This window comes from Cucurbita moschata, unplaced genomic scaffold (genome assembly GCF_002738365.1).
Source record: "Cucurbita moschata cultivar Rifu unplaced genomic scaffold, Cmos_1.0 Cmo_Scf00002, whole genome shotgun sequence".
NCBI classification, from domain to species: Eukaryota; Viridiplantae; Streptophyta; class Magnoliopsida; order Cucurbitales; family Cucurbitaceae; genus Cucurbita; species Cucurbita moschata.
In genome coordinates, this window is record NW_019268518.1 from 5,758,814 (window position 1) to 5,775,550 (window position 16,737).

General features: G+C 38.5%; 5 protein-coding genes across 10 annotated transcripts in view; 3 read left to right on the plus strand and 2 right to left on the minus strand.

Annotated features, from left to right (window-relative positions):
* The first annotated feature begins 44 nt into the window (after positions 1-44).
* On the plus strand, positions 45-4,812 carry LOC111461165 (methionine--tRNA ligase, chloroplastic/mitochondrial). The gene is made up of 12 exons (XM_023104665.1): positions 45-504; positions 1,338-1,481; positions 1,595-1,744; positions 1,947-2,114; positions 2,397-2,521; positions 2,712-2,805; positions 2,967-3,065; positions 3,346-3,526; positions 3,625-3,740; positions 3,984-4,139; positions 4,267-4,395; positions 4,486-4,812. The coding sequence occupies exons 1-12, from the start codon at positions 184-186 to the stop codon at positions 4,645-4,647; spliced, it is 1,845 nt and encodes a 614-aa protein (XP_022960433.1). The 5' UTR covers positions 45-183; the 3' UTR covers positions 4,648-4,812.
* Positions 4,813-4,846: 34 nt separating this feature from the next.
* LOC111461174 (UDP-glucuronic acid decarboxylase 6-like) lies at positions 4,847-8,475 on the minus strand. Of its 2 annotated transcripts, XM_023104685.1 has the most exons (14): positions 8,289-8,475; positions 7,922-8,001; positions 7,662-7,762; positions 7,192-7,278; positions 6,918-7,005; positions 6,736-6,827; positions 6,547-6,611; positions 6,376-6,464; positions 6,106-6,183; positions 5,919-6,012; positions 5,732-5,798; positions 5,559-5,622; positions 5,436-5,476; positions 4,847-5,325 (listed from the first exon to the last, which is right to left on the minus strand). In XM_023104685.1, the coding sequence occupies exons 3-14, from the start codon at positions 7,749-7,751 to the stop codon at positions 5,140-5,142; spliced, it is 1,041 nt and encodes a 346-aa protein (XP_022960453.1). In that variant the 5' UTR covers positions 7,752-7,762; positions 7,922-8,001; positions 8,289-8,475; the 3' UTR covers positions 4,847-5,139. The 2 variants fall into 2 exon arrangements, with proteins under 2 accessions (XP_022960453.1, XP_022960445.1); XM_023104677.1 differs by lacking the exon at positions 7,922-8,001.
* Positions 8,476-9,681: 1,206 nt separating this feature from the next.
* LOC111461189 (dolichyl-diphosphooligosaccharide--protein glycosyltransferase subunit 4A-like) lies at positions 9,682-9,972 on the plus strand. Its single transcript, XM_023104697.1, has one exon. It carries the CDS (start codon positions 9,682-9,684, stop codon positions 9,793-9,795), a length of 114 nt encoding a protein of 37 aa, XP_022960465.1. The 3' UTR covers positions 9,796-9,972.
* A 1,694-nt stretch (positions 9,973-11,666) lies between these two features.
* Positions 11,667-14,461, plus strand: LOC111461152 (heat shock cognate 70 kDa protein 2-like). 2 transcript variants are annotated; one of them, XR_002713533.1, is made up of 3 exons: positions 11,667-12,032; positions 12,534-14,390; positions 14,431-14,461. XR_002713533.1 is itself a non-coding variant. In XM_023104653.1 (2 exons), exons 1-2 carry the CDS (start codon positions 11,819-11,821, stop codon positions 14,276-14,278), a joined length of 1,959 nt encoding a protein of 652 aa, XP_022960421.1. In that variant the 5' UTR covers positions 11,667-11,818; the 3' UTR covers positions 14,279-14,461. The 2 variants fall into 2 exon arrangements, 1 of the variants encoding a protein (XP_022960421.1); XM_023104653.1 differs by having other exon boundaries at positions 12,534-14,461.
* A 376-nt stretch (positions 14,462-14,837) lies between these two features.
* Positions 14,838-16,737, minus strand: part of LOC111461127 (serine/threonine-protein phosphatase 7-like) — a 9,123-nt gene continuing 7,223 nt past the window's right edge. The window contains exons 9-14 of one of the 4 annotated variants that reach the window (XM_023104627.1): positions 16,374-16,478; positions 16,033-16,092; positions 15,497-15,685; positions 15,342-15,413; positions 15,177-15,271; positions 14,838-15,078 (exon numbers count right to left, since the gene is read on the minus strand). In XM_023104627.1, the coding sequence (XP_022960395.1) occupies positions 15,218-15,271; positions 15,342-15,413; positions 15,497-15,685; positions 16,033-16,092; positions 16,374-16,478 (480 nt within the window). In that variant the 3' untranslated portion in view covers positions 14,838-15,078; positions 15,177-15,217. Of the gene's footprint in view, positions 15,079-15,176; positions 15,272-15,341; positions 15,414-15,496; positions 15,717-16,031; positions 16,093-16,373; positions 16,479-16,737 lie in introns of those variants that run through there. The other 3 variants (XR_002713532.1, XM_023104636.1, XM_023104643.1) reach the window with 3 other exon arrangements.

Consider the following 16,737-nt stretch of genomic DNA (forward strand, 5'->3'; position numbering starts at 1 on the left):
TTTTTTTTTTTTTTTTTTTTTTTGAAGTAATGGTTTAAGAATTGTGCGACAGGTCGGAAGCGAGAAACCGCAATCGGATATGGTCACGGCTGAAAACCAAATTCGCGGGTAGCTAGTTACTGGCTCACTGCCAAGCGAAGCTACAAGCAGAGACAGCCCTCTGCTACTCGGGAAATCGAAAAAATGGCCGCTAGAATAAACACCTCCATACAAAATTCTCTCTGGCTCTTAAACCCTTTGCAGAGTTCTCGCAATCTCAAAGCTACCCATTTGAGAACCCGCTTCAATTTCTATCAAAATCTGTTATCGGCCCCGTCTTCTTGTTCTTCTTCTTCTTCAAAACGAGCCATATTCTGTTCCTCTGCGAGCAATTTCAATTCCCACGATGGCGGAGCCGCTACAGACCCGTTTGTCATCACAACACCACTTTATTATGTTAATGCTGCCCCTCATATGGGGAGTGCTTATACCACCATTGCTGCCGATGCCATTGCGCGGTTTCAGGTTCCTTTTTCCCCTTATTCAGAATCTCCATACTTGTAGTTCTTGTTGGTTGTTCGTTTAGTTAGTGCTTTGGTAACTAGTGGGGCATCTGTTTAATGCTTGATTTGAATGAGCTATGAGTAATTGTTGCTCTTATCGATTATTGGGTGTTTTTTGGTCGGCACTTTGTAGCTGAAATTGAAGATGTTGTTATCATACTTGCCTTCTCCATTTGTTTTCTTTGTATGCTCATATGTAGTCCAGCCAATGTCTGAGAGCAAGATCGTTTATGTGAGATCCTACATCGGTCGGAGCGGAGAATAAAGCATTCTTTATAAGAATGTGGAAACCTCTCCTTAGTAGACGCGTTTTAAAAACTTTGAGGGGAAGCAGGGAAAATCCCAAAGAGAATAATATTTGCTAGTGGTGGACTTAGGCCATCAGAGCCAGATAACGGGCGATGGACCAGCGAGGAGGTTGAGCCTTGAAGGGGGTGGACATGAGGCGGCGTGCCAGCAACAACATTGGGACCCAAAGGGGGGTGGATTGTGAGATCTCACATCAGTTGGGGATGAGAACGAAGCATTCTTTATAAGAGTGTGAAAACCTCTCCCTAGCAGACGCGTTTTAAAAACCTTGAGGGGAAGCCCCGAAAGGGAAAATACCAAAGAGGACAATATCTGCTAGTGGTAGGCTTGGACCGTTAGGGTTTAGGGATTCAGTTTACACACTTCTCTCTTTCTGATACCTGCTGTTTTAGTTTGTTAATATTTGAATTTTGGAATACAATTTTACCATCAATGGCTCCTCAATGAACTTAAAATTTCAACCCCTTGTGTCAAATATAATAACAGAGGCTGCTAGGAAAGAAAGTCATCTTCATTACTGGCACAGACGAGCACGGGGAGAAGATTGCCACGGCTGCTGCTGCTCAGGGTTCGGGTCCAAGCGAACATTGTGATAACATTTCAGAGGCATACAAGACACTCTGGAAAGATGTAATCCAAACACATTCCATGCTTTTCTTCTCAGTTTGCTGCAATTAGTTTATCAAATATTTAAAGTTATTCATTATATCTTCTTTTGTTCCTTCTGGTTTCCCCCTTTGCAGCTAGATATAGCTTATGATAAGTTCATTCGGACAACTGATCCAAAACACGAGACCATTGTAAAGGAATTTTACTCGAACGTTCTTGCCAACGGAGATATCTATAGAGCTGATTATGAGGGACTTTATTGTGTCAATTGTGAGGAATACAAGGTGTTCTTTCTTGTCTTTCTCCTTCTACCCATCTGAAAACTCTGTATTTCGAATCATACGGTATTCACACGTTAAATTTCATGTTTACTATTAACAATTATTCTCTCCTCAATTATGATAAAATATCGATCGATCATCGCTTTTCCAATAGTCTGCATTAGTTCTCTTACATTTATAAGCACATTCATTTCTGGCCCCCCAGGATGAAAAAGAACTTCTTGCTGACAACTGTTGTCCTATACACCTGAAGCCCTGTGCTTCAAGGAAAGAAGACAATTACTTTTTTGCATTGTCAAAATACCAGAGATTGCTTGAAGAAACTTTAACACAGAATCCGGGGTTTGTGCAGCCTGCCTTCCGTTTGAACGAGGTGACTATAGGCGATTTTTCTACGTTTGTGTGTGAAATTTATTATTCATCTTCCATTATAAGTATTGCATTAGATACTATCTAGCTATTGACATTCTAGATTCTCCATTACCAGTAAAGCTAAATGTAAGTCTCGTAAACGCTCATCATATCTCGATATTGTATTTATATAGCCATTTTTTTTCTCGAACGACCGAATACCAATTCTATTGTTCGTTACAATCTTTTCCACCTTGCCGATCTCGAACCATCCTTCGTTTAATTCAGCACTATATCTTCCAAGGTGCAAAGTTGGATTAAAAGTGGCCTAAAGGACTTCTCTATCTCCAGAGCATCAGTTGAATGGGGCATTCCAGTTCCCAATGATCAAAAGCAAACCATTTATGTTTGGTTTGATGCATTATTAGGGTAATCTCTTCCTTATGTTCTTTGTAACCTCGTGTATTATGACTTTTTGAACCTTTATTAATTTTTTTATTACTACAAACGTCTGGTTTATGTCAATTTGCAACAATTCTCCACCATTTTCTAAGAAAATTGAAATGGATTCTACAGCCATTGCCTTCAATCTTAATCATATGAGAATTCCATAATGTAGTTATATATCAGCTCTATCAGAGAACGACGAGCAACCAAATTTACAAACGGCCGTTGCTTCGGGTTGGCCTGCTTCTTTACATTTGATTGGTAAGGTAAGAGATACATTCCTGTTATTCAACCATTAATGAACTCAAAATTCTGTGTTATTGTTGTATTCTGGAGGTGCTAATGGTCGTTCCCTTTTCATTTTCTATCTAGTTCAAGCTCGGTCGGTTGGATGCTGATCTAATGTCTTTGTTATTCTTTGTTTTAGGATATTTTACGTTTCCATGCAGTTTATTGGCCTGCTATGCTAATGTCTGCTGGACTAAAGCTTCCAAAGATGGTTTTTGGTCATGGGTTCTTGACGAAGGTATGTTTGGCCCCCTAAAGTTGCTACCGACAAAGGAATTTAGTTGGCGACTGTACCGGTCTAACGCTAAGGACGTAGAAGAGAGTTAATATTTTATTAAGTCTGCAAAGACGAAACTAGTCACCGTTACTTTATGTATAATGTTAATATTGATGTATCTTTGTAATTATACTAGTCACTATTACTTTAGTCTTCTGGTTCAAGCTTCTTTGTGAATCTGGTGTATTTTGGTTCCTAAACTTTATTTCATGCACCAACTCCTTTTGTTTTGACTTTATAGGATGGTATGAAGATGGGCAAGTCGTTAGGCAATACTCTTGAACCAAATGAATTGGTTCAAAAGTTTGGCTCGGACCCCGTGCGATACTTCTTCCTTCGAGAGGTGGAATTTGGTAGTGATGGAGACTATGCTGAGGATCGTTTCATCAATATTGTCAATGCGCATCTTGCAAATACAATAGGTATATTTTAACTGGAATCCCTATTGAAAGGAAAATTACAGCCCTTTTTAATGGAGGCTTCTGTTCGACACCATGTAATCTTGACGTTTCTTTTGCAGGAAATCTTCTTAATCGAACTCTCGGACTCCTTAAAAAGAACTGCCAATCTACTTTGGTGGTTGATTCGTCTGCTGCAGCTGTAGGAAATGCTTTCAAGGAAAAAGTCGAGGAATTGGTAAGGTCGACTTGGAAATTACATTGGTATTTGTTATCTGAGATGGCACGGAGTTGGCGAAATCATTCTATATCGATTTTTTCGTGGTTGAAATCTTCTCTAGGATCAATTCAGTAAATAGCTCAGTCACTGAGTCCACTGTGGCGTGGATATTGTCTGTTGTGTGTCCTCTGTTTATGACTTTATGACCAATAAGTTCACGAGTATTTGCAACCGTGTCGATTTTATTAGTCTGCCTGGTAGGTTGCGAAAGCTCGGAATCATTACGAAGAGCTCTCCCTATCATCGGCTTGTGAGGCTGTGTTGGAGATTGGCAATGCTGGAAATTCCTACATGGATGAGCGAGCACCATGGTCTCTCTTCAAACAAGGGGGTGCCTCATCAGACGCAGCTGCAAAGGTTATCCAGTTCAAGAATCCATTTTTGTTTATGCGCATGATTTTCGATATGAATTTTCGATTTACGATTCCTTCCAACATTCAACAACCCCTTCTCTGAATTCAATCTGGCTCAATTATCTTGACAGGACCTTGTTCTTATACTCGAGGCGATGCGAATCATAGCCATTGCACTATCCCCAGTAACGCCACGCTTAAGCTGGAGAATATACGAGCAGCTTGGCTACCCTGAGGACCAGTTTGCAGCTGCAACATGGGTCTTATACTCTTTTCATACTTGTGTTTTGTTCTTTTCTTGATATCTCAGCTCATTACCAGTGACTGATAATGTGACTTTTTGGGTGTAGAATGAGACGAAATGGGGAGGGCTGAAGGCTGGTCAGGTTATGGCTCCTCCAAACCCAGTCTTTGCTAGGATTGAACAAGCCATTGTTAATGGTGAAGAAGAAGCTCCCAAAAAACCAGTCAAAAGCAAGAAGAAAATAGCTCAAAAAGTGGCAGAAGCCTAAACCATGCCCTCAAATTTCAAGTCCTGTCTCTCTCATCTTCTGTTTTTCCTTCTAACAATTTTGTTCTTTCCATAAATGGAATATTTACCAATTATTATATCAGACAATTTAAACTAATTCTCAGCCAATTTATAATGGTAAAACATTGAACAGAACATTTAAATTCGATTTGGTAAGTTTTGGCCACTACAATTTAGAATATTCAAATTTTGGCCTCCATATAAGAGCCCATAATGTCTGTATACCTGTATATGTAAGTGAGCTTGTACCAAGTACAATCCACATCCAAAATGGAGATTCCTTAAGAACAATATCATGGTAAAACAAAAATTCTGTCTGTCACTTATTCTAAATAAAGAGAACGAGGTAATAAAGAACACAACACAGCGAATCGTACGAATCTCCTCTCAAACGTGTCCATTCATCTATTGAAAATTCTTTACTCTAGCCATACGACGTCATTTTCGGCATGATTATATTGAGCTTCCGAGCTTAGTTTTTTCTTGGGACTTCGAGTCTGGTTCGGAAATCGTCCTCCATGAGAGGAAGTCCGTCCCTCAACTTGATCTTTGGCTCCCAGCTGAGAAGCTCCTTTGCTTTCGTGATGTCAGGCTTCCTTTGGCGAGGATCATCGGGTGTGTTTTCCACCATGATGATCTCGACGCCAGGATTGATGAGCTGAACAGTTGACATTCACAATCACAGTTGAGATCTATGAATCTATGTTGTCATTTGGGTAACATAAATCCCAAATGTAAAAAAGAACCATATTACGTTGCCAGAATTACCTCTTTCACGGTCTCGGCTAGTTCGAGCATTGTGAATTCACCTGAATCGCAGAAACAAGAAGCGTTTAGGACTAGTCTGAATTGAAAAGGAGAAACTTATCTAGCAGAAAATTGAAGGAGGACCTGGGTTTCCAATGTTGATCGGTCCTGTGTTATCACCCTCCATTAGCCGAATGAGGCCATCAACCTTCATCCGTCAGTTAAAAATTAGGACATCGATCGGGACATAAAAAGCTGATAATGAGTACAGATGTTTGAATCTACACATGAACGAACCCGAACCAAGATTTTCTTACCATGTCAGAGACATAACAGAAACTTCTTGTTTGCGTTCCAGGTGCTTGAACTGTCAAAGGCTCGCTACTGCACGATATAAAGGTACACGGTAGCTTCTTGTTTATGTGGCGTGAAGAAATTAAACAAGCATTGAAGATGAAGGATAATGCTAATAGGGCGAGAAGATTGGATGACAACTACACTTACCGGATCGCTTGAGCAATGAAGTTGCTGACGACACGACCATCATCAATATTCATTCGGGGTCCGTAGGTGTTAAAAATTCTTGCAATCCTTATCTCTACAATTGTAAAGATTCACTTCAAGACAGTAAGTAATTGCACAGAAAATGGAGTCCTGGTTGTAATAATATGTGCAATCCAAAAAAACTCACCAATCCCGTGTTGCCTGTGGTAATCAAACATCAGAGTTTCGGCAACTCGCTTGCCCTCATCGTAGCAACTTCTCACACCTGCAAAAGTTTAACAGACATCAATATTCAACAATGCAGCCAGCTGACCCAACCTCCATTGCATCACATAATCATGATTCACGGACATATGAGAATGCTATTTGAATTCACATCACTTCGAATTCATATGAGAATCGTGTTGTTTGAGAGCAAATGAAAGGAGACATTAAGTGCATCTTTGAATCAAATTACCAATTGGGTTGACATTCCCCCAGTAGCTTTCATCTTGAGGGTGGATGAGAGGATCTCCGTATACCTCGGACGTGGATGTAAGCAAAATCCTGTTCGACAAGGCCAGTAAATAACACGACAGAAAAGTATTTACGAATTGAGGGAGAGAAATAGAATGGCAGTCTTGAAAACCTGGCTCCAACACGTTTGGCAAGTCCCAACATGTTTAGCGTGCCGATTACATTCGTCTTTATGGTCTGTGAGAACATCAACCAGAACAATATGAGCTATGCTTCATTCCCAAACCTCTTAACAATGGATATCTTCAAATATCATGACATTTTATCTTCGACCCAAGACGTATACAAATGGGATACAAACCTTTACAGGGTTGTACTTGTAGAAAATCGGAGACGCCGGGCAAGCAAGATGGTATATTTGGTCAACTTCAATCAACAGTGGCTCAGTGACATCTGAGTTAGAAAAATTGAGGGACGGTGTTAATCAGGGAAACAAAAAGAGAAAATTCACACGCCCTCCAAGTAACGTAAAATAAGGAATACCGTGTCGGATAAGCTCGAATCTAGGGTGGCCAATCCATTTTTTCAGGTTATCCTTCGATCCAGTGAAGTAGTTATCAGCAACAATAACCTAAAAACCAAAAAAAAAAAATGTCAACCCCACCAACACCACACATGTAATACAGGGATCATGATCTAGGCTCGTCTATACCGACGTTTTTCAATACGAATCCAACTCACAAGTCAGAATATTCAGAAGGGTTCTATCAATAATTGAAAAGTACAGAGATTGCAGCTAAAGTACTGAAGAAACTACCTCATTCTTCTCATTTTCCATCAATTTGTCCACCAGGTGTGAGCCAATGAACCCAGCTCCTCCAGTCACCAAAATTCTCATATTTGCCTGTTGTAAAGACCGACATTGGTTAAGGAAATGAACAATATTTCAAGGAAAAGAACATAATAATCCACGAGTTTAAAGCTCCAAAATGCCTCGTAATAAGATCAGTTTATTTCGATCCAAAATCTCCATTTCACCCACTCCAGCCATTTTAATAAGAACAATCTTGTAGTTCACAATTATGAAACAAATGCAAAAGAAATCCCCAACAGCCCTAAACAAAGAACAGGCTCCTCCCGTAGTATATTACCAAAGAAATGAGCCCAACTTTGACACAGAACAAGTAAAAACAAAAGATTATAATACTCACTCGAAGGCCATTCTGCCTCATCATATAATGCCAGAAAACATAAAACAGACACATTAAGGTAACAAAAGAATGATACCTGAAAAAATTTGGCACTTCTCAAAGGAGATGGAGTGGGTGGTGGCTTTGTGGAAGCATGGGAATTTCCATTGGAACCCTCTTTAGCCATTACTTCAAATACTGAATCATCAACATTATCAAACCTCACAATTGAATTCCAAACAACGAACCAAAAACTTCAACAGATTAAGAGACTTGGATTTGATGCAAATGGAAAATGCATCGCATTGGAAACGCAACGAAACGAAATCAAACTCAAAAAAAAAAGAAAGAACTAACCCTTCAAAGCAATTCGCCAATACCAAGGCTTTGATTCTGCTGTGTGAAAATATAAGCAGCAACCTATGCCTTTTATATAGCTATGAATAGGTTGGGAATTTTAAAAAAATTAACATAATAATTGAATATAAGAATCATTAGACCAAACAGCAACGACTTAGAGAGCAAGAGAGTGAGGAAAAAACTTCAAAAACACGAAAAGTGGAAAGCTTTTCTGCAACGGAAGTGAGCACTTACCTACCTAACAATTTCAGATCTAAATCTAGAATCTCATTGAACCTCAAGAAAACAAACAAATAAACAAGTTTGATGAACGATTTAAGCCTGCGATCAACTAAAGAAAGTGAATGATGTAGAGATTTTATACCTTAGGAGTAGCCGAATCAAAATCTGAGGACCTCGATTCTTTCGTTTTCGCCGTGGAATTTAAGGTTTCTGGCACAAATTAATGCATAAACCAGGGAGGGTGTGGGATTTTTCGACGGTAATCGAAATGGCGGGTCCCAAAATCGGAAGTGAGTTGAAAATGAAGAACGTTACGTTTCACGGAGATTAGCTGTCTTTTTGGATTAATGGTACCGTAGATTACACCTCATTTCGTTTATCAAATCTTAATCAAAATCATCCTCCTTAATTTCCCTTTTCATTTACGTTATCATTTTGACCTTTTCATTTAGTCTATAAATCTTTAAAATATTTATTATTTACATACGTATATTAAAGTTTTAAATTTAGTGTTTTTTTTTTTAATTTACTTATAAAATATGTAACTAAGATATATAACTAAGAGTAAACATATTCGAGGGTCATGCCTAAATTTAATTATGTCAATTTAAGTCTTCAGATATTGAACAAAGGACTTCAAAAGAAAATGAGTCAAGCCTACTCAAATACAGTCTAAAAAATGACTAAGACTCCAGAGGAGTCGAACCTCGATTACGGGGAGGCGCACTCTGTTCAAGGGGAGGTGTTGGATGATGAAAGTTCCACATCGGCTAATTTAGGGAATAATCATGGATTTATAAGTGAGTAATACTAATTCTATTAGTATGAGACTTTTTGGAGAAACCCAAAAGGAGAAATTGTGTTAATTTGTTAATACAATTTTCTCCGGGGTAAAATTATATTTTGTTCTCTTATATTTAATTATTTAATAAATTTTTTAATTTAATTTTAGGAAATTATTAACAAAAATGTTGAAATTGGAAATTGTGAAACACGTTTACTTATTGGAGTTTATTTATTTATTATTTTATATGTCATATTAAATATGAGAGATTTATTTGTAATTATCATATATATAGTAATTCTGGTAGTTATGGGCCAACTGAAAATTGGGTCAATTATGAGGCCATAGACTAAACCCGAAAATAATGGGCCGGGGCCCAAATATTCGTTTGAGAAAGCCACTGAAAATAAAAGAATGAATCGGAAGTCTCTTCCCTAGACTCTGCATCTCGAAGAATTTTGACGTCGGATCTTCTTGTTGGCCGCGTGTTTTTCTCTCAATCGATCAGATCGGAAGGTACATTAATCTCTCTCTTTTCCTCTCGGAATTTGATTGGATATTTCAGCAAATATAAGTTCAAGATTAGGATTTCGATTTCTTAGCAAAAAATGGAATCTCAATCTCTGGACCTGGAAATTCGTCTTCCGAACTGTTTGTGAATTACTACGTTTCAATGTCTAGTTTTGAAGAATCTGAAATGATTGTTTGTTCTCGAAGGATTTGATTTCCGTCCTATTGTTGCGTTGCGCAGATGATTGACGATCAGGCGTTAGGGTTTCTTGCCAATTTTCTCGGCATTTTTGTCTTTGCTTTGGTGATTGCCTACCATTACGTGGCGGCTGATCCGAAGTATGAAGGCAACTGAGATGAGAGACCTCAGATGCTTAGATTGATCGAAAAAATGCATTACTGTTAGACGTAGGTCATTTTGATATGACAGGTTTTTCTTCTTCTTCTATGAGAATTTTCTCCTAGCAACAATCAATGTTAACAGCAATTTCATTATGCAATTATAACTTATTCTCGTAATTTTTCGTGGTTATTTGATCGATTGCTTCAGTAGCTCTGTAGTTGATCGGATTCGTTCAAAAGAAAAAAAAAAATCTTCTTCGTCTTCTTCTTCTTTCATATTAGCTACTCTTGCATTTACATGTTTTTCACAAGCGCTCACTTCTTTCAATAGTTTAACATCTCAAGTAGAGTAGATTTCTTCGAGAAAAGTTCTGCACTATCCATGGTGGTATGGAAAGAATGCACACTTGCATAGTACTGATATTCAGATCCTGTCCTATTAGTATTCTTCTTTTTTTTGGGCTTAAATTAATTACGTCCATTTGTCAACCTAAAGGCTTGGCCCTATGCGGTTGGGAGGATATATATATATATATATATATGTGTGTGTGTGGGCATGGCTTAGTCAGTTAATTTCGCAATTCAGATAAGATTAAGACGGGGGATTGGGTTAGATTTCTAAAAGCATGGTTCTTGCTTTCCTTCCCGGAGCTTTGTAGTTTGTCCATTCCTTGGGTGATCCCTTGCTCTCACGTGCCAGTATTTGCTTGTCGTTTAGGTTGGTGAATGATATTTCTGCTCATTGCGGTCACCCCGTAATTCCTAATTTTCAATTTTATCTAATCAATTTATAAATATATTTACGGTTTTAAAAATTTAGGGATGTAATATGAATTTTATGTACTTCCAATTGTGCTTCAAGTAAAATTTAAAATGGTCTAAAGGAATTTATTAGTCACAATTAAAAATTGATTAAACAAATACAAAGTAGGATTTAATTTATAATTTTGTTGAAGAATATAAAATAAATTTTATTTATTTATATATAAGTTTTTACGGTTATAGTTTAGTATTTATATGATAAAATTAATTATTTATTAAAAATTAGACACTTCTGCCCGTTTTTTCGAGGCAGCTTGTCCTCGCTTAGGTGCGTCGAGCGTTGGAGATATTGTCTTTTTTTGGACTTTTCTTTTTGAGTTCCTCTTCAAGCTTTAAACGCTCTGCTAAGGAAAGGTTTCCACATCATTACAAATGGTGTTTTGTTCTCTTTCCCAACCTAGACGTTTCAGGTTTCTCCTCGAAGTTTTGAATGATCGGCTAGAGAAAGGTTTCCACACCCTTACAAATGGTGTTTTGTTCTCCCCCAACCCCGTCACATTAATAGATTTTCTTTTATAAAAAAAATAATGAAAGATATGCAAGTTGAATTTTCAACTTGGAATAAATATTAAAGGTAGAAAAAGAAAAAATTCGTTCCGATATCTGTAACATGACTGCATACAAATCGTTTATTACAATTATATATATTTATCGATAAACAAATAAAAATAACATTTAATTATAATTTTAGCCCATGAAATTTTAAATCCGTATATAATATATATATATATATTTTTTAATTTTATGTTTGAATATTTAAAATATTTAATAATAATAAAAAAAAATAAATAAGTTACCAAATTGAGAGTTAAATAATCTGAAAATATTAAATTAAAAGCTAACGTAGATACAAAATTCAAAATTTATAATATAAAGAAAAAGTAAAACTATAATATTAATTATTTTAGATTAAAAAAAGAAAAAAAAAACAGGGAAAGAAGCATCGAGAACCAACTAGAGACTTGAAAAGTAAACCGTCGTATTTTGATACGCTGGCGGTCCGAACTCTTTTAAAACCTTTCAGCGCTCCTATTCTTTTCCATTCGAACTCTCTAGAACCTTTTTCCCTTCACAATTTCTATATAAATTCTCTCTCTTAGCGACCTCTTCCTTCTCATTCTGAATCTCTTAACCCTACGTTTCAGCCACCAATTTCATCTTTTCCATTCTATTTTTCGTTCAGATTCTTTTTGCAATCGTTTTGAAGAGAAACTATGGCCGGTAAAGGAGAAGGCCCGGCGATCGGAATCGATCTTGGAACGACGTATTCTTGCGTCGGTGTGTGGCAACACGACCGAGTTGAGATCATTGCCAACGACCAGGGCAACAGGACGACGCCCTCGTATGTTGCTTTCACCGACAACGAGCGTTTGATCGGTGATGCGGCCAAGAATCAGGTCGCCATGAACCCTATCAACACCGTATTTGGTAACTCTTCTTTCCTTTTGCTTTGAGATGTTAGTTTTTGGGAGTTGACTCCTCGGATACAGTTTTATCTTTAGAACCTGTCTTAGCATGATTTTTTAGAGTTGAATCAATACGTCGATCGTGTTCTGATGTTGTTTCTCCGTTTTTGAGCTGAAGTTTTTTATTTTTTATTTTTTATTTTTTTATTTTTTGACGGAAGTATTATAGTTTTGTGTCCAGGGTTTTAAAGTCCTTGTCTATGTCGTTTTGGCTTTTCGAACTGCATCTCGAGTAGTTGATTAGCAGTGATGTTGTCTTACGATATCTATTCTTTCCTCCATGGATTTTTGAAGCTAGTTCGGTTTTCCTTATCTGTAGTTTTATGCTGAGTGTGAAGCGGATGCCCGTATGTTATTTTGTTAATATTGATTTTGATTTCTTGTTCGGCCAGTTTAGTTTTTCGTATCTGTAGTCCTATGCTGTAGAACTATTAATTGATAAGTTTCTTCTGCATGTTAACAGATGCTAAACGTTTAATTGGCCGAAGGTTTAGCGATTCATCCGTCCAGAGCGATATTAAGCTCTGGCCATTCAAAGTTATTGCTGGCCCCGGCGACAAGCCCATGATTGTTGTAAACTACAAGGGTGAGGAAAAGCAGTTTTCGGCTGAAGAAGTATCATCTATGGTGCTCATAAAGATGAAGGAGATTGCCGAGGCGTATCTGGGAACAACAGTGAAGAATGCTGTCGTCACTGTCCCTGCCTACTTCAACGATTCGCAGCGTCAGGCCACCAAGGACGCTGGTGTCATTTCAGGTCTAAATGTGATGCGTATCATCAACGAACCAACTGCTGCCGCCATTGCTTATGGTCTCGACAAGAAGTCTACCAGCACTGGCGAAAAGAACGTTCTAATTTTTGATTTGGGTGGTGGTACTTTTGATGTTTCGTTGCTCACAATCGAGGAAGGTATCTTCGAGGTGAAGGCAACTGCAGGAGACACCCATCTCGGTGGGGAGGACTTTGATAACAGATTGGTTAACCACTTTGTGCAAGAATTCAAGCGGAAGAACAAGAAAGACATTAGTGGGAACCCGAGAGCTCTCAGGAGGTTGAGAACTGCTTGTGAGAGGGCGAAGAGGACGCTTTCCTCCACAGCCCAAACTACAATTGAGATCGACTCTCTCTACGAGGGAATTGACTTCTATTCCACCATCACCCGTGCTAGATTCGAGGAACTCAACATGGACCTTTTCAGGAAGTGTATGGAACCAGTTGAGAAGTGTTTGAGAGACGCCAAGATGGACAAAAGCACCGTCCATGACGTTGTTCTTGTTGGTGGCTCCACTAGGATCCCCAAGGTGCAGCAATTGTTGCAGGATTTCTTCAATGGCAAGGAGCTTTGCAAGAGTATTAACCCTGATGAAGCTGTTGCCTACGGAGCTGCTGTTCAAGCTGCCATCCTGAGCGGAGAGGGTAACGAGAAAGTTCAGGATCTGTTGCTCCTGGATGTCACCCCTCTCTCACTCGGACTCGAAACGGCCGGTGGTGTGATGACTGTTCTTATTCCAAGGAACACCACCATCCCCACCAAGAAAGAACAAGTTTTCTCTACATACTCCGACAACCAACCTGGTGTGTTGATCCAAGTGTACGAAGGTGAGAGGGCAAGAACACGTGACAACAACTTGCTGGGTAAATTTGAGCTCTCCGGCATCCCTCCTGCTCCAAGAGGTGTTCCTCAAATCACAGTCTGCTTCGACATTGACGCCAATGGTATTCTGAATGTTTCCGCTGAGGATAAAACCACTGGTCAGAAGAACAAGATCACAATCACCAACGACAAGGGGCGGTTATCCAAGGAAGAAATTGAGAAGATGGTGCAGGAAGCAGAGAAATACAAGGCCGACGATGAAGAGCACAAGAAGAAGGTTGAAGCTAAAAACTCATTGGAAAACTATGCTTACAACATGAGAAACACCGTGAGGGATGAGAAGTTCAGCTCTAAGTTAGACCCAGCTGACAAAAAGAAGATCGAAGATGCCATCGAGGGAGCAGTCCAGTGGCTGGACAACAACCAACTTGCGGAGGCCGACGAGTTTGAAGACAAAATGAAGGAGCTTGAAAGCATTTGCAACCCAATTGTTGCTAAGATGTACCAGGGTGCTGGTGGACCTGGCATGGGCGGTGCTGCTATGGATGACGACGATGTCCCCCCTCCATCCGGTGGAAGCGGCGCCGGTCCCAAAATTGAGGAGGTCGACTAAATTTTCTTTAGATCCCCATCTTTTCTTTTTCTCTGTTTGTTACCCATCGGGTTCGAGGCGATGGAGTTTTATTTTGTTGTATGACTCACATATATTATGGGCTTATTTATTTCCGTCCACCGATTGAAGAATGTTTTTGTTTGAACGAATAGCCATTGCAATCGAATTTAGTCTTTACAGCCATTTGTTACTGATCAAATTTAAAGCTAAATTTTCACAAGCAGTTCTTAGAACTCGGCTAATACTTAGTTGGAAAGATTCCTAGCTTCTAAGTTGAAATTATATACAACAGGTTGGCATTGATGGTCCTTCAAATTCGTGCGTTCTGACCTTTTGCAATAATTAGACAACAATCTCCCTTGAACTTTGGTTGTACCGTTCGAACGTGAGATGTTCACGAAGGTCTCAGATTCGAACGGATCTGAACTGTAGTTATCAGCAGCTTGAGATGGGGAAATGCTCCATCCTAGACACAAAGGCTACTAAATATGAACATACTATTTAAGCATATTTTGTGGAAGAATGAAGGAAGTTGGGATGTGTTATTGAAATGTACAAATATTAGAAAGAATCAAGAATTGGATTGATCATTAGGCTCAGACAATACACATCTCATCACGATCTTCGCCACATTGTCCTTCGACATTTCAAGAAGGAAGATCTCTAAAAAGCTGAGCTAAGAAACGAGAGCGGAGAGGATTAAAAACCCAAGCCTCAACTCTTTATTAAAATCACCACTCTATGTCAATTCATTCGCTCTGCTATACAGAGCAGAGATATTTCCCTTTGGGCACCCCAACCTGCGGAAGACAAAGTTACTTCTTGTTTAGAGATATTTCCCTTTCGAAACTCTTAGATAAAACAAATAAATTGGTAGATGAAGTTTAAAGACAATCACCAGATTTTTCTGAATGACAAAACTTCAATTTCTTCGTATGTCTAACTGCATTTCTTCCTCTTACGATGAGGAATGGGTAACTTGTCCTTATTTTCCTGCTCAGGATCATATCATTAGTTTCTCGACTGAGAAAAAATTACAGAAAAAGTTATCTGAATGACTAACCGTTGTTTGAAGCATGAACTTCAGTCCTGCAATGAGCTCCAGGAAGTACTCATACGCAGCCTTATGAGGTTCCTACATTCGGAAGTAGAAGTAGCTTGCATTAGTTCCAAGTGGATCAAGAACTATAACAATATGCCTAGGAGGAGAATAGTCACCTCGATGCTTGGTGGCAAAGGCAACCCTTCTACCACGGGGGCCTTCGGAATCTTGACACTCTGGGTACCTGTAACATCATCTGTCATTGTAACGCTCCAAGAGGGTGGGTTTAATATGCCCAATGCCTCAAAATCAACCCCAGAATGAACCTCAATAGGACTAGAGTTTTTAGAAGAGACGGCATCAGCCTATAAGAGACACAAGAAGAAAAAAAAATAACTGATGGAAGCTTATATTGTGGACATTGTTTTGAATAATACTATTGCAATAACAGAAAGGATTATATGGACCCTGAATTTCCAAAAGCATATTAGCTCCAAAATCACCACTTCCAAAAGTAACTTATCTTCTACATGAATGACTACTAACAGCTTCAGGCACTTCGAAAATTTATAAACATGCTAAAAATGCATTGTTCGGTAATGGATATAGAGAATGGCCAGATCCTTCCATGCATAAGCATATGCATGTCGAACCTAAAACCCGACTTTTCCAAATGCGTAAACAACTTATTGATAATATAATACTGACTTACCATTAATGTCAAGTCTAAATCTACATCATGTCCTTCACAGCCAAAATAGCAAACGTCTATCTGTGGAGCAAAACCATGCAATCGAATTAGAAATGCTGGAGCAAAAAATAAAATTTTGAAATTTGTTCTTGAAAAATTCACCCGAAACTGTAATCAGATATGTATCCTAAAAGAATCTAAAAGGATAATACCCTTTCCCTAGCACGCATAGTTGTATTTTGAAGTCTGTGAACTAAGATTCCAATCAGAGTGGAAATTTTATACAAATCTGTTTTGTTCCTCTTTTCTGGCCTCACACAATCAAATTTGAATTGTTCCCTCAGAGACAAAAATGACTATACCTTTGGTTTATCTACAGCTTTAAATGTGTGGAACGTTGGAATCTCAAAATCCGGATGCTTCAAAGTAGCATATGCTCCCTCGTTATTGTAGCTCTTGCGACCAAACTGCATAACATCCAGAAGGGAGAATTTATCAGAAGTTTTCATATCAAATGGAGGAGCCAGTTTTACTGCCAAATAATAAACTGCATGCAGTACCACAAAAAATTGTTCTGTCATGCAAACAAAACATGAGCCCACAACTAAAAAAACTGCAAATATACTGACATATCAGATTCACAAAGATGATAGGAAAAGAAAAGGTAGCAAAAGGAATGTACTTTGTTTTTTTTTTTTTTTTTTTTTTTTTTTTTTTTTTTTTTTT